The sequence below is a fragment of the Micropterus salmoides genome, unplaced genomic scaffold (genome assembly GCF_014851395.1).
Source record: "Micropterus salmoides isolate LMB-PRFRI ecotype aquatic unplaced genomic scaffold, ASM1485139v1 Ms_hic_scaffold_23, whole genome shotgun sequence".
Taxonomy (NCBI): Eukaryota; Metazoa; Chordata; class Actinopteri; order Centrarchiformes; family Centrarchidae; genus Micropterus; species Micropterus salmoides.
The window spans coordinates 11,004,128-11,020,926 of record NW_024041484.1 but is presented as its reverse complement, the minus strand read 5'-3'; the positions used below and the strand labels follow the sequence as shown (position 1 = coordinate 11,020,926).

The 16,799-nt window shown below is 39.4% G+C and overlaps 1 protein-coding gene across 8 annotated transcripts in view; it reads left to right on the top strand.

The window, feature by feature from the left end:
• The window catches only part of cald1a (caldesmon 1a), a 60,846-nt gene extending 45,869 nt beyond the window's left edge, over nucleotides 1-14,977 (top strand). For 5 of the 8 annotated variants that reach the window (XM_038738475.1, XM_038738473.1, XM_038738470.1 and 2 more), the window contains 8 exons: nucleotides 2,257-2,394; nucleotides 6,064-6,107; nucleotides 6,361-6,436; nucleotides 7,255-7,398; nucleotides 7,560-7,655; nucleotides 10,069-10,137; nucleotides 11,827-11,863; nucleotides 13,309-14,977. In XM_038738475.1, the coding sequence (XP_038594403.1) occupies nucleotides 2,257-2,394; nucleotides 6,064-6,107; nucleotides 6,361-6,436; nucleotides 7,255-7,398; nucleotides 7,560-7,655; nucleotides 10,069-10,137; nucleotides 11,827-11,863; nucleotides 13,309-13,322 (618 nt within the window). In that variant the 3' untranslated portion in view covers nucleotides 13,323-14,977. Of the gene's footprint in view, nucleotides 1-2,256; nucleotides 2,395-6,063; nucleotides 6,108-6,360; nucleotides 6,437-7,254; nucleotides 7,399-7,559; nucleotides 7,656-10,068; nucleotides 10,138-10,434; nucleotides 10,487-11,826; nucleotides 11,864-13,308 lie in introns of all 8 variants that reach the window. The other 3 variants (XM_038738474.1, XM_038738472.1, XR_005447375.1) reach the window with 2 other exon arrangements.
• The last annotated feature ends 1,822 nt before the right edge of the window (nucleotides 14,978-16,799 follow it).

Here is a 16,799-nt window from a genome sequence, read left to right as displayed (position 1 = left end):
CTCCAGCTTACAATAATAGTCTTGTTTAGTGTCAGTTACTATATTGTGTTTAATGGTGTCTGTGAAGATTCTCAGTCATCCAGGTGTTTAATGGTGTCTTGTCTTGTAAGTTGAATTATTGTTACTTTTTAGCACCTTAGACCGTTAGAAACGGCATTTTGGTCATGTGTATACTTGGTATGTTGATGATTGAACAGTAAACTGAGCTATAGAAAAGAGTGGGTCTAGCTAGCATTAGCCATCTCTTTCATGGTAAGTGGTAAGTCCAGTGGCAGAGGTGGTGTTAATGCTGCAGAGCTTGAAAATGTCTAAGCAGGTGTTGAAATAACATGAATGAAAGGTATCATCAAATCTCCATCCATCCATCGTACACCCTGTGTACAGGGTCGCAGAGGGGGGCCTATCCCAGCTGACATTGGGCGAAAGGCGGGGGTACACCCTGGACAGGTCACCAGTCCATCGCAGGGCCACACATGACAACCACTCACACCTAAGGACAATTTAGGGTCAACAATTAACCTAGCCTGTATGTCTTTGGATGGTGGGAGGAAGCTGGAGCACCCGGAGAGAACCCACGCGGACAAGGGGAGAACATGCAGACTCCACACAGAAAGGCCAGGGCAACCGGGGTTTGAACCCACGACCTTCTTGCTGTGAGGCAACAGTGCTAACCACTGCACCTCTGCGCGGCCCATGACAAATATCCAGACCGTGCAAATCTCACAGCAACTAGTAGTTCTGTAAGCTCATCCTTCTGTATGTTCCCCCGTGATTCGAATATGATGGTGCGAAGTAGCGCAATGAGTGACGCATGGAGTCGTGGAAAAACGCAACATCAGGCCCACTGCAGGTTAACTGCCTGTGTGGCTGTTGGAATTTAAGTGATATCTATTTTTAGTGCTCCCTGGAGAACACTAATGCAGCGCTTTAACTGCAGAAAATAAATCAACCTTTAATTTCTTCTATTTTGTAATTACAGTTTCGACCAAGTAGCCACAGAAGTCAACACACACCAAGGATAAATATTCGTATTTCTTCCCCGAAAAAATTCAGTTTGACTTTATGCTTATGTGCCTCATTTCCTATAGTTATATCTTCAAAGTTCACAACCCACATCCTTTTTCCTTGTTTTTCACTCCACCACTTTCACATTGATTTAGCCTTTACACCTGTGTGAGCTGAAACCCATGCATCACACTCATACTAGCACAGCGGTGACGTTATCTCACCATACTTCACTGTTATCATGACTAAACCTATTCTGGACCCCACTCGTAACTCATGTATGTCATTCCTTCTTCCTGCTATTATAACAACCCCATCCTTATGTATCTCAAATGTGATAACCTCCTCCTTCCTATGTGTTCACATCTGTATTCAACCACGCTATGCTGTTCGTTTTCCCTTTCATCCACTCGCTCCGAGGCTCGCATTCTCGCTGTTAACCTGACTGGCCTGATCTTGGCTCCGAATGCGGCGGCCCGTCTCTCGCTATCTGCCCCTGTTCTTCTCCTCTTGTGTGATGTTAATGAGGCCTTTTGGTTTGTAATTAAAAGATGGCCCAGAGATACAGAGAGACTAATTAACTAAGACAAGGCTGCTGGAGAGGGCTGATATACTGCCAGGCAACAGCTCTCTTCTGAATACAGTACAAATGGTTCATACATTAATTGCTTAAAAAAAAAAGTGTTGATAGTCTACATGTCTCCAGCTTTTCAAAATGGCTTTTTTTTTCCTGAGGCAGGCGATCACTGTAAATAAGAATTTGCTCTAACTAATTGAATTTGTTTCTGACCTGCTTCATAAGCAAATCAATTAGAGAATGGCGCGCATCTATTGTCTGGGTCAGCTGCATTCCTGATTGTTGGCTGCCTGTCATGTTGGTGACTTATGCTATTCAATATAATACACATGATAATAAAAATACATTTTGTTACATGAAAGTCATTCAACTTATCTCAGTTCTTGAAAGATTTTGCATTTGCTGCAACAAACACTCTGGGCCTGTTACTTTGTTCCCAGGCAAAATCCACTTGTGCACAGGAAGCGTGTTTTAGGTTTCCAGCAGCAACAGTGGTTTGTTTAGAGTAAATACAAGAGAAATGGGCAGCATGAGCAGCAGTATCCGGCAAGGCTCAGCTGGCAAAGAACAGAGCGCCACCTACATATGCTACAATTGACTTAACAGAAAGTTCCTTCTTGAAATAAAAAAATCTGTTGAACTGCCTCAACTCTAAACACATCTGTCTTTCCCAGGAGGAGAAGAGGAAGATGAAGGAGGAGATTGAAAGGAGGAGAGCGGAGGCAGCTGAGAAGAGACAGAAGGTGGAAGACACTATGGACGGGGAGGACAGACCCTTCAAGTGTGTCAGCCCTCGAGGCTCCTCTCTGAAGGTCAGACCATTTTTTTGCTGGGGTCTTTGATTTCAGACTGTTCAGTTTATTTTCCCGGCTGAAATGACAACTGTAGATTGTATCAGCTGGCACTAGCTCTGTTAGCTCCCTGATGTGGTTGAAAACGGTGTCTGCAGCTGGCTCGTTTTAAGACAAATATCTTGTGAATATCTTAAATGTGCACTTGATGGCAACATACATGAGAGCATGCTAAAAGACATGAGGCTAAAGCTACATGTCCCAGGCAAAAAAAGTCAACATCCTCGCCAGCTGATGAATTGACATTCAAATAAAGAATACGCATTGTTCATGTGTTGCATTTTAGAGCTAGTTAGTCCTGGTATTATAAGTTTGATGATGAAAAAATGTAAGCTCAGACTAGTATTGTGTTTTTATGTAATCCTGTTTGGCTGCTGAACTTCCCCAAATCTAATGAAGATCAGGACACAGTTTCTAACATTACCCTACGCTCTCATTATGGAAACCACCAGGACCAGCTTTTATAAAGTGGGGAAATACTATATTACAGGTGTTGTGAACTAACGTATACTTTATTTTCTTATCATAACCTGCAGCCCCATAAACTAATGTAGTTTAGTTAAATAATAATGAAATGCATCTTGACTTTGGAAGTAGCATTTTGTTTCGTCTGTAAGCTAGTTAGCCGGAATTACTAATGATTGCAGCTTGCGTGAAAGGAGACAAACACACTGTTTAATCAGTTCCTTACAGTTTTGCTCTGGTGTTTTTGGTTTTGGAAAGCTAAAAAAAACACATGACCCTCTGAACTATTCAGATGCTGAATATTTCTCATGATTGGCTTGAGGGACAGGTTTAGCGAATGGTCAATTAATCAGCCAGTTCTTCATAAACACAGATGATTCAATTCAATGTTTAAACAAGTGTGTAATGCACTTTGCCTGATTTGTCCGGCACAGTCGTCAGCATAATGGAGTCAATATAATTCTTCTCCAAAACCCGCAAATCCCACTCATCCGGCAGTGCAGCAAAGCTCAAGCTAAACATTCAAAATATTTGGGGAGATTAAGTGCCAGATGACCCGCATCTGCCCCTCTCACCTCTTTTAGCTCTCTGCATGAAGTGTTATCTAACAGAGATGAAGGTGTTTATAAATGGAAAGAGCCTCAATGAACCAGGGGAGAAATGTGAAAAAGTCAGCTGCTGGCACATTTTTCTGTATTTTTTAAAATCAACCTGCATCAACCCAGCGCGTGCTCCTCCCCACCTCATCCAAAGATAAATGGTCGTCACGGCGAAGGAACGTTTAATCAACTCAAATGTGAATAAATGTTTCCAGTGTTGCCAAAAGCCAACTCCCACACGCTCAGAATCGAGGGGGATTTTCAGCCAGTGGAGAAAATCTAATTAGTGACAGTTAGCAGTAATATCCATCTGTCCCGTCCCAATGAGACTCCAGACTGGAGGCTTGGCTCTAATGGTGTGTGAGCTCTGATCGTTCTGGAATCAAGTACTTATTTGTTTGTGGTCAGTTTAAAAAAAAAAGTAATGCTCAACTGTAATTCTCGCCTCACAGACACAGCTTTACTTTGTGGTCATGTTCACTGTAGGTACAGCTGTGTTCGTATTTGTATGTGTGTGCTTCTGTCTGTGGGCATCTGGCTGTTTTATATTTCATACACTACACACTGTGTTGTGTATGAATTGTTGCTTTGCAGTGTGGTACATTTTGTATTCATTTTGTTTTGTCAGTGTGACACTATTACCAGATCACAATACAGTTGCATTATATGTTTTATCTTGCAACTTTGGATTTATTTTCTTCTCAAACATCTGAGATAATTGCTTTTAGTTGAATGGCATATATAGACAACAAAAACAACAAGATACACAAGAGCAGAACAAGCTATAAACACAACATTGACGTATTCAACTAAAGTTGATTTGGCTAACACATTAGCAAAAAGTTGCTTATTTACACATCCAGCAGATTCGGAGCAACATTAGCATTCATTTGAAGAGTTTCTGGTCACTTGATGAATGGCAATCCAATAATCACTCTCCTTTTAGTTTAGTCCTGACTTAAATATCTGGGTCTTTAGCTTCTAAATGCTCCACAATGTTCACCAGCTATCTACTTGCTAACTAAGTCTGTCTGCAGATTGGGAAGGTAGCTTACTTATTGAAAACTGCAGCTGGAATTAATGAAAAAGGCAAGAATGAACCAAAACAGTAAATGTGTGGTTCTGTAAAACTAATACAATGAGCTGAAAGATGCTAAAACAAAGAGCTGAGGAGAATTGCAGAGTTGGGTGATAATCCTCTGTGGGCTCATTGCTACAGGTGATACCTTTCACGCTGCACATAGTCATTTGACCCATTGTTGATAGAAAAATATTGATTAGTGCAGCTTTAAAAAGTATTTCTGCTATCACAGCGAACAATATGGGATGTTGTAATAGTCACATAAGTGGAAAGAACACATGAAAGTGGCCCTGCATCTGACATCTCACATGTTGCCAAATAAAAACTGAACAATAGCAGATAGATCAGTTTTTCCCATTTCTCACAAAAATATAACATTTTCCAGGCCCATTTATGTGCTCACAGTAGTTCCAGCTCTTTCAGTTCTTTGAAACAGCCTATTTCAAAATTGCATGCATTGTTTTCTTCATTGCCTTTTGTTGCAATGCGTTTTTTGCCCGACATCTGCCATATTGTGGTTACACTTATGCCTCACTATCAGCGATCACTTCCCAGTGGAACACAAACTCCCTGGAGCTGGCTTACATGTTATCAGTGAACCAGCATAACTCTTCATCGTAATGTAGATAACGTACAGTGTTCTCTGGGAGAGAAGAACTGGATAGAATGAAGGACAGGCTGCAGGGATGCAGGAAAGCGATTAGGGTTAACAGGATTACTGTAACCAACGTTTGGATGGCTACAGCTCTTTAAAACGCATCTGAGAATGGGGAATTTCCTGTCGAGGAGTATTTTGGGAACTCCCACATTCGGTAGCAGCCGATCGCAAGGTCTTTTTTCACAGGGAGAGGGGGAGAGAGCTTTTTCTACAGTTTCTACTTTTGTCCGTTTAAAGGTTTTTTCGTCTAAGGGACACATGCATTGGCCCCTCTTTAGCCTTTTTTGTCTTGTATATCATAAACAATCCTCTGAGATTCCCACAGTCTAAGGCAGAGATAGGAAAAAAGCTTGCTATGTTTTTTTCTGTGTGTGTGTGTTTGCATTTGTGTGCATGTCATCCAGAGAAATTTTGCACATGGAGGGAACAATCGGTTACATTGTGTGTTGCTGGTCAGGAAAATCCAGCTTATTGAAATGAGACAAAATGAGATATCTACCATAAAAATAAAAATAAAACATTGTAGTCCAGTGATGATTGGAAAGAAAGTTAAGTACATAATACTTTTTAGGTTGTTAAAATATTACTTTGAAAAGAATCACGTGTGAGTGTGTCTACGTATTGACTTATGACCTCAAGTCAGGAATGAGATTTACAATGAAACTACTCATACAAACAATAAAGACTCTATAGAAGCATGGATATCAAATTTATCTGTTTTAAGGCTACCAAAGAGTGAAGGAAAATGTTGTGTTGCAGTGATATATGCATGTGTGGAACATCACTGCAATCTCTAACCTAGAGCTCTTAATAACCCTTCTCAACAGATTGGAGAGAGGGCAGAGTTCCTGAACAAGTCAGCACAGAAAAGGTAAAAACATACTTGAGCAACATCTGCCAGATTTTATTTTTACGGTAACAATGCATTCAGTTGAGCGTGTAAGCATTGCAGTCCTGTTTTGCTGAACAGGAAAAATGTAACCCAGAGTTGAAGTTTGAAGTTCACTTGGGGTTAGAAGTGATCTCAAAGCACTAAAGATGAAATGCTCAACCACACTGTGTATAATATATTTTAAAAAGTGTTCCCATGCTATGTTCGCTAACTATTTGCTTGTGCCCAGCAGCACGGTGAAGATGTCTCATTCTCCTGTGGTCTCCAAGATAGACAACAGGTTGGAGCAGTACACCTCAGCTGCTCAGGTTAGCATTTTTCTCATGGTGTAGCAAAAAGGCAGCAGTGTTACATCAATGTGAGTGCACACGAGGTTGACACTGTAGTTACTTACTTAGTTTTTATGTCCATACACATAAACATCAAAAGTATATCAAGACTATTAGTAACACAAATAAAACCAAAAGAAATACATGTTACAACATTATGTATCTATATACTTTAAAGTGAATGGTATTTATTTGCAAAATTATTGTAAACCAAATAGCAGAAGATAAGCAGATAAGATAAGAATGCCTACAAGCCCAGGTTTAGGTTTATCTCCATAAAAGGCTGTGTGCACTTTCTTTTTTATCTTACCAAAAATATTGCATGGTTTTCAGTCAAAAAGACAATGGAAAACAAAATGAAACTCAAAAAGATCACGGATGTGTCGTTAACATCATGTGTCACACATTGCAAATAACATGAAGGACAATTTGAAACCTGATTTGAGCAACAAGACTGAGACATTTCTATAGAATCATGAATTAAATTACATATAGAACTGCCAAATAGAGTAATTTGCTTATATGATTCCAGTCTTGGTTTGCTAGAAATCTGTGTCCTGAACTGGAAACACATTAACAGTTAGAATTAGCCATGCTAATTATTTTTGCATGCATGTTTCTGCATTTGAATACCAAAAGCAACCCAGTAACATTTCTCAATGCACTTTGAAGACTAGGGATTTGTAACAGTTATTATTAGCAAGCTCTTGTGTTTTTCTTATAGACAGCTATTTGAGCTTTGATCAGAAAAGCCATCCCTGCTATTCACCAGCTTAAACCCAACCACTTTGTCTTAGCAGAGAGAGAACAAGGAGTCTCGATCTCCTCGCTCTGGAGCGGTGGATCTGCCAATGGTCACCGACAGCATACGAAACATCAAGAGCATGTGGGAGAAAGGCAACGTGTTCACCCCGCCTGGAGGTGGCGGGGGCACGTTCAAGGTAAAGTGTGAGGATGTGACAAAGTTAATGAAACTTTGTGTGTTCCTATGTGACTGTAGCCACGAGAGAGACAGAGAGAGGAAAGAGCCCAATTCACCGGCACTTCCTGCTTGTTGCTGATGACGACCAAGCTAAGCTGACCTTTGACCCTATCCAAACAGGAAGCAGCTGTGATGAAGACAGGCGTGGCGGGACGCATCAACGACTGGCTGAATAAAACCCCAGAGAGAGCCAAAACGTCAGGAGAAAGGCCAGCGGTAGGTCGTCGTTGTATCAACCTGTCACTGCTAGGAAGTACAGCTCAGGGCACTAAAGAGAAATCCTTAAAAAAAACAGCATCATGCAGCTGTGTTAATTGACCTGCATTATGGTGGTGATGGCGCATAGATAAGATGCTTGCCCTTGGTGTGGGAGAACTGGGTTCTGTTCCCACTGTGAGACATCCACCATTGTGTCCCTAAGCAAGACACTTAACCCCTCGTTGCTCCAGAGGCGTGCAACCTCTGACATGTATAGCAATTGTAAGTCACTTTGGATAAAAGTGTCAGATAAATGTAATGATCCTTGTATACTTATATCAATAGCTTTTAACGTATCAAAGATGTACCTTAAATCTCAGGATTCACTTTAAAGGCTGTGATATAAAATTCTTCATCACCTTCTTACCATGAGCCATGGGGTCCTTCATGAACTCACAATTTCCTCCCTTACTTAAAAAAGTTTTAGTTTTTCACAGGAGTGTGTTTTTTTTTTTCTGTGCTTTTCTCAGTGATTTAAAGTGGGCAGGGCCATAATGGTACAGTGTGATGTCACACACTTCCATACACCAATCAGGATTTAGCAAAATGATGACATTTTGCTAAATGAGATGACAGTTGGTGGGTTGTTTGGTCACCGTCAATCAAACCTGGTGAAACCACACCCACACAGTCCTGATGAAGCAGATTAGCCAAGAGTGTTGAACTCATCTTAAATAATACCTATAGATGTTTTTAATTTAATATTAGCTTATTAAGTCATCACTGTTAAATGTTACAGAGAAAAATGTATGGTTTGATGTTTTTAGGGTCTTTAAGTGATGTGTGAGCTTGTAGTAAAAAACAGAACTACAAACATTAATGCAACATTTACTTTGTTCAAAACATTTTAAAAGCTCACTTATATGGATATTTGGCTTATGGATCAGCTGTGTATGGGAACAGTGATCATGTAACATCTGCATTCACTCCAGCAAACACTGGTCAACCTAATAATAGGCAAGGCAAGTTTATTTGTATATCACATTTCAAAAACAAGGCAATTCAAAGTGCTTTACATAAGACATAAAAGTAAGTAAATATAATTTTAAAAGAGTTAAATAGGAAATAAAAACAGGGTAAAACAGGACAGTAAAAGTCACAGTGCAGTGTACAATATTAATCTACAGCCTTACATTTGATTTAATTAAAGGCAATGGTAAAAAGAAAAGAACTGACAGTTTCAGCAGACCTGCAGTTTTCTGGGACTTTGTTCCAGATATATGTAGCATAAAAACTGAACGCTGCTTCTCCATGTTTAGTTTTGACTCTGGGGACAGAAAGAAGACCTGTCCCAGTCAACCTGAGAGGTCTGGATGGTTCATAACGATTCAGAAGATCAGAAATGTATTTTGGTAACCGTTCAGTGCTTTATAAACCAACAGCAGGATTTTCTGACAGACAGGAAGCCAATGTAAAGACCTCAGAAATGGAGTGGTGTGATCCACTTTTTTGGTCTTAGTGAGGACTCAAGCAGCAGCGTTCTGAATCAGCTGCAGCTGATAATAAACTGCAGTGTTGTTATTGTTATCATAATGTCACAATTACTGCTGGTCATGTACTGTTTTCAAATGATGCAGTGCAGCAAGTCAGGTTATGATATTATCTATCTGGCACCACCTGGTGGTCATAAAGAAAAATAATTTATGAAGCGTCTGAGCTTGTTGCAGTCCACTCTTACATCTGTCATAATATACGGATACAGTACATATGGAAATTGTAGACTTGGCATCAGTATGCTATACAATGTCACTTAAACATTTTATCTTAAGCTTATCATAAGCTTTGCTAGCAGACAGAGAGCAAACTTGAGTCTTTTTTTTTCGATGCTGCTCATGCGTATCATGCCTCTCATCACTTCTACCTATATTTCACCCCAAATATTTATGTTAAAGTGTTCCATTTTGCAGATTATGGCTTTTGCTCAAATAGGTAACACACAGCGGGGAGACTTTGAATACAAGAAGTATTTCCAAAAGAGAGTACAGTATCTGACAAGTTCAAAAACTGGAACTCTTTTGCCATAGATGGTTGCTGTCCAGTGTTACAACATTAATACCTCTTCCCTGAATGTTACTGTGCGTTGTGATGGAGTGTCTCGAAAGAGGATTGACTCAGGCTCAAAGTGAGAGTGCTATTTTCCGCTTCCTCTAGACAAGCACCTCTCTGCTTGATAGTGTCTATCAAACTTTGCTCTCGCTCCTCAAGCTTTCTGTCCTCCACTGTCATTCCTCTGCTCTACATCCCAGGTACTCTGCCATTTGCCACAATATGACCACTATTTTCAAATTGACCTACAAATGCTGAGCACTCTGAGCACCGCTGATATGATGCTTTTCCTTTGCCCTGTTTTCTGTCTCTGTCTCTCTGACAGGACCTGAAGCCTGTTGACGTCACCAACAAGAGGAGTCTATGGGAAAACAAAGGCGCTTCTCCAACCAAGGTAGCTGTTATTCATTTGCGGTCTAGTATCACGAAGAAAGAGTACCAGTCTCACCCACTGGGGGGGAATCCAAGTGAACGTTTCACATCCTGAAGTATGCCCAGATGAAGGTTTAACTATGCCAAATTGGTTTGTGGTCTTGGAAGGATTTTCCGTGGTTTTTCATAGTTGTTGTCAATTAAGAGAACGTTTTCTTAAAGAGACTAAGTAGGAATATTAAAACAATCTCACGATACTTTGACCTTGGTGTCACAGAAATGGGAGTAACAATCACTTCTGTTTGTTTTTGTTTTAAAGAACTCTCATAGCTAGTTGACCTCACCATTCAATCTGGAATAAGCCTGGAGAGGTAAAGGAGTAATTGTGCCATGTTTCTTCAAAGCACTCATCACAGAATGACTGTGAATGAATGATCTGCTCTGTGTTGTTGGCAATGCTGTGCTCTGTTCTGCTGCGGTTGGACACTACTGAATCTTTTAATCACAATGATAATAACAGTTGGAGGCTAAAATTTGATGTTTATGATTTGACAAATGTGTCTTAATTTCATGTGATTTTGTGTGATTTCTGGCATAGTCTCTGTCCAAGTCACTTCACACACAGAGTTGTAGCATTTTAGAGGATGCAATTATCTGCATTTTGTAAATGGTGAGCAATAAATATCAACTGCTTTCCAAAATGCATATAGGGCATTTAGGAAAACCTCTTAACTTGTAAAGCATGTCTGCCAGATGTTCTAAGTGCTGTAAAATAAAAGAAACAAAGGAAAATATCAACAGAACCATAGTAAAGCAAATTTTAAAGGACTATGCTGTTGACTCCATTAACACCCATAACTTGTTAAAGGCAACTCATCAAAATACAGAAGATTACAATTTAGTGTAAACTCTGTGTCGTAAAAAAACCTTCAACAGTACGCCTGTTGTCCAACTGCAGGCTGAATGCTTTTCACAAATGGCTGTATCACATCACTGCTCATTCATCTGTGAACCACAAATCACTGCTCTCAGTCCAACTTCACTTGGCTTTATATTGCACTAATGGAGAAACTGTTTACAGCACTCTTTAGTAAGACACCTTGCTGAGTTGTGCAGTGGCAGTTTGACAGTATTGAATCTCTGTTATCACCTCACATTTTCAAACAAGTTTGACTAAACCTGACATGAATAGGTTGTCTTATCGTTATTTCTATACATAGATAAAACTGTGTTTGTAGAGCTGCTTAGTAGAAGTGAAACCCCATATTTAAAAATGAGTATGACAAGGATGTTATACCTTAGCATAAACTTTCCCTACTTCCTTCCTTCTTACTCTGGTAGTAGCAGCCAACAGCTGCAGTGCAGGCCGGAGGCTGTGGCCCACCACAGTGAGTAGTGGGGTTGGAGGGCACCAGGCGGTGGTCTGCACTGACGTAAAAAGGGCCCTGGACAGGAAAGGTGGCGGTTAGTGTCTTTGTCATTAGCTAACCATGCTATGCTGTGATGTCAGGGAAGGCAAGAGGAGCAGGATAACGACTGGTGAGGGAGATGTAGATCAGTTGAAGAGTCTGTATAGGTGGAGGCGTCAGAGCAGAAGTGGTTTTAAGCATTTTACACTTTGACCGGAAGCTTTGTAGGTATGCTTTGTTAACTTTCTGCATCTGTTTGCACCTTTGCTGCCTTATTACCTTCATGTCTTTATGTCTTGCAGGTGGCAGGCAGAGGGGAGACCAAATCAGTCGCCAACGGTAAGTTAGAAGTGTTGGCATCTAATGGCAGAACTTGTCAATGTCTGTTCAAGAAAACACACAAATGAGTGAGCAGGCATGCTGCAGTCGGGTGAACTTGTGGCTCCAAAATGTCAACTTTTCAAAACCTAAGAAACACTGCCTTGTCCTTAGCATTTTATTTTTCATTTTTCGAATTGCTCTCAGAAACCAAAAGACAGGGGTGACCCCTGTCACACCAAAACACATGATCCCTCACTGGCTTCCAACCATCGAACCTTTTCAGTTATGTTTGTTAGGACAAATGTCCTAGGACAGTCATTTTTGCAGAGATTGGCAGTGTCTCCTTGTCGTTAAGTGAGTCATCTTGTCACTGTCTCTTTGATTTACACGACACCATGCGTCTCAAAACCAATAACTGGCCCTATCATAGCCTACACTGCGGCCTTTTTCAGTTTGCCTTTTGGCCTTTTGCTCCACAGCGTTTTAGGATGCCACTTAAACATTGCTTGCTATTTTAAAATCAGATCTGAGTACAAACTCCTCCTCCTTTTGTTCCCCCCCAGCGGGCAGAAGAGGGGTTTTGGCCTTGAGGAATTCCGTACATATATGCGTAATGGGTTGCTTGCACACACACATAGACACACCACTTCACCTCTTTAAACCCCCTCAACAGCCCTCTCGACACCACTCAAACCTTTCAGCTTTTCCACTCATGTACACGTCCACTTCTGCCGCTCAGACCACATTCTTGGCTCTAATAGACAGCTTCCAAAATAATGTTCACCATTTTGGAAATATATCTCTGGCTATGCTGAATTTAGAATGATATGTTTAAACTAATATTTTGTTTGGCCTCTTGACTCAAAATGAACTATAGCATGAATGAATATCTGTTGTATTACAATATAGAGTAATTTTATTGTGCACATTAGTACATAATTTAGAGTGCACAAAGTTTCAATCTGCTCCAAATGTGCTTCACTAAATTCAAAAGTGCAAAAATGTCAATGAAGAACTCATGTTACTTCACATGTTAGTAAATCAGACTCACATATCAAGTATCTCAAATAATTTGCAGTGATGTGACCTGTTTTGATATGTGGGTTTCGACCATGATGCTAGTCTGCAGCCACGCTAGTGGCTCCATGAGGCTGTAGACTGTGAGGCACAGTAATGCTGACATGCTGATGTAGCATAACTCTTACCATGCTCAACTTCTTAGTTTAGGTGTAAACTTGCTAACATTTGCTAATTAGCACTAAACTAAGGAGGCTTACGAAAATCCCATTTGTTTTGTAGGCGTTTGGTCAGAAAGCATCATTGGATAAATTGACCTGATAATTTCATCCTAAGACACACATTGCTAGGCTGCTAGCATGGCTAAACACATGTGTACACGCTTGACGCTGTCTGCAGACCTATAATAGAGCCACTGATGGACAATTTTTTTTATCTTTTACCAGGTATGGGACATTAATGTCTTAAAGGAGCCACTGAAGCTGGGGACCACGACAATCCAAGACTCTTCCTTTGAGTTTGTCTTAAGAACCAAAAAAATTATTACACTCCTAAGAGGGACCCCAAGAAAACGAAGGGACAGGAGAGACGCTGTCCAAGCACTGTACCGAAACAGCATCATATTTTTGTACGGTTGCCACGTATAGTGCCTTTGCACAATGATTTTTGCTTTCTAAAAGAAACAAAATGCTGTGAAATTTGGACATTTATAATTTCTATTACTAATTACTTTATACAATCCTGCCAGGAAGAAAAAAACAAAAACAAATTAAATTTAGATTTATCTGATGTACTCCATGCTGATAGTTTTGATAGACACCGAGTAGATGAGTTAAAAGTTTCCACATTCCAAAGAGATGGGTGCAATCAGTTCTCTCCCTCATACAGTACAATTTCCATCTCTTTTTTTATTTATATTTAAAGCAAAAGCTTTACACATTGCTATTTTATTCAACGTTCACCAGTTCAGGATAGAAATATAAGCACTTCTAGAATTTAGCTAATTTCACTTTTATTATGTCTTACCAATAGTGCAGCAATGGTCTGAGTAATATATGTTAGCACATGTGATGTTTTGATTATGACCTATCATACTGTATCTTATATAACATCTTTATACTCATAACAAAAGGTATTTTTGCTTTTTTTTGTATCCAGAAAATATTTACCAACAAGGCAGTTAATTACGCTGGTGATAGGAGATAGGAGGCCATTATGACTTTTATTATCCTTTTATGTCATTTTATTTATGGTTTAATGTGTTTTGTCCTTTTCTATTTCTAGCTGTTTTTCTAGCTTGTGTACCTGTTTGATCACATTAAAATCTTCAGACATTCCTCTTAAAAAGCAGGTGCACAAGGCGCCTTCACTGCTTAAAAGCTGTAGGTTTTATAGGAAAATGACAAACCAACCCCCATTTTTAAGGCTACTTTAACTTCTTTATAGCCTCTATGCACACTCTTATGCTCAGCGATCATTCTCTAATTGAGGGCAAAGTTAAATCAGGGTGCCTAAGCATATAGCAAGATACTAGTACAATACAAGGATATTTACCACTACGTAATTCTTCTGGCCTAATGATTGCAATGAAAACATTTTTGACAGCTGAGGCACAGTACAGCCTCAAAGCAACTCAGTATGATATTAAGAGTTTTTAATTTTTTACTTAAGGTCTTAAGTAGCACATTCCCTTTCATAGTTTTTGTCACAAGGTCTGATAATATTAACGGTTTGCCGGGGCATTAAATTGATAAATGTTACTGCTCATAAGTCTGACAATCACATTGCATGGCTCCTAAAAAGAGCAGGGGAGCTTGACCAAAATGCTTTTTAAGCGTGATTTAATGTGACATTTATGTTTTTTTAATACAGTGGTTTCATAATGCCATGTTGTTGTTTTTTTACAACCATGTGTCCATTTTATGTTTTTTAAAGTTCTTACATTTCCATGTTTAACCAGACACTTGTTGTTTGTGTAGCGCTAAGCCTATGCAAAACGCACTATCTGTAGTCACTCCCGGTGTCACAAGTGGGCAGTTTCCAACTGGATGAATGTTGCAAAACATTGTACCCTTGACTCAACAACAGCAATAAAGACATTGAGGTATTCTATTCCACATTGTTACGTTTCCTTCCATAACTCCACCACTCTACTATTAACCACATCAGAAAACTGCATATATCCACTGTAGCACTGATTGTTTTTAAATAAGTTGATTATGAAGACATGAAAATAACAAAATATAATGTCAAATAAGTCAAAATACCTGAATACATCATTCATCATTATTGTTAGCTAAATAAATTTAAACTATAGGCTGCCTTCAAGTGTTGTGAAAATATTGTAATAATGAACAGTGTACAACTTAAATAAAGGATTGTATCATAATCGATGACCAAGATGTGGAAGAAGATTGATTGTAAGAGTCAGGCATTAATAAATTATGTAAAAATTACATAGCTTTTCTACTTTTCTACTTACATGCTCTGACTTCAATACAAAGCTGCTCTACGCTTTGTCAATTCTCAAAAGAAACGACGATGACCAAAAAAACTTCTGCTTCTGATACAGTCAATCTTGACACCCTTGTTAACAGATTGCAGTGTGTTGGCCTCTCTGGCTCAGTGTTAGATTGGTTTAGGACTACTACACTAGCACATGTGAGGTCCCTCAAGGCTCCATTCTGGGACCTATATTGTTCATTCTCTATGCTGCCAGTGGCAAATGTCAGAGAACACAGGATTAATTATCATAGTTATGGTATGATGACACACAACTGTACATCTCTTGAGAGCACCCAATGCCATCAGCCCTATTGATTAACTGGTTCACTGCATTGATCATATCATTTTGTGGATGTCACATAATTTTTTGGAACTGAACAAAGATAAGCCCAACCTTTTAATTATCGGAGGTTCAGATAGTGATTCTGTGCAACTTAAAATCCCTGGCACAAAGCGCCAAGCCCCCAGCAAAAAAAATCTTTGCATGCTTGTAGACCCTGATTTGAATTTTGAATCTCGCAGTGCAACTTTTTCTCTCCCTAGCAGATACTGAGAGACTTATGCATGCTTTTATCACTTACAGAATCGGGTTTATTGCCAGGTAAATTTTCACATACAAGGAATTTGCCTTGGTATGGCAGGCTTGATTACAGCAATGCTCTCTTTTTTGGTCTACCTAAGAAACCTATTAAGTTACAAATCATCCAGAATGCAGCAGCACGTGTACTGACTAATACCTTAAGGAGAGCACAAATCTCACCTGTCCTGAAGTACCTTCACTGGTTCATGTTCAGGTTCCTTTATTTATACCTGTAGGTAAATTACATACCAGAGAATAAGTTTAGACTATTTCTCAACCATATAAACGATAACACCATACAAACAGAACAAGACACTAAAATCGCACTAAAACAATCTACTCCATCTTAATACTATTCATAAAATTAATCCGTACGGGAACAAAGCTGTTTTTATATTGTTTTGTTGTACACCACAGTACTCTAAACCGTTGGACGGCAGATACTGGAACGCATAATACAGCGGATGAAGCTGGTCACTCAAAATTTAAATACTCATGCGCTGTACCTGCCTAGTATACAGCAAGGCTGGGTTCAGTAGTGGTTCCCCAATCAACCTACTGGACCATTTCACAATCTGGTTAATAGAGTTTCGACTCTTTAACGTTAAGTTCCCGTACCAAGAGAAAAGAAGAGTACGGATTCAATAAAAGCACAATAAAACATAATCAACAGTTTTTTTCTCAATTTGAAATTGACTCAGTTTCCTTAAAAAGAACAGATGTTGATGACCCTTTTTACACACCATTTCACAGTTGGCTTCAAAACTCAGCTTTGAATCAATGATTGTCCCAAGGTATTTGTAAATGGTTGCCTGTTAGTTTTGGAATATATTTTAAGATCCTTTTATTGGT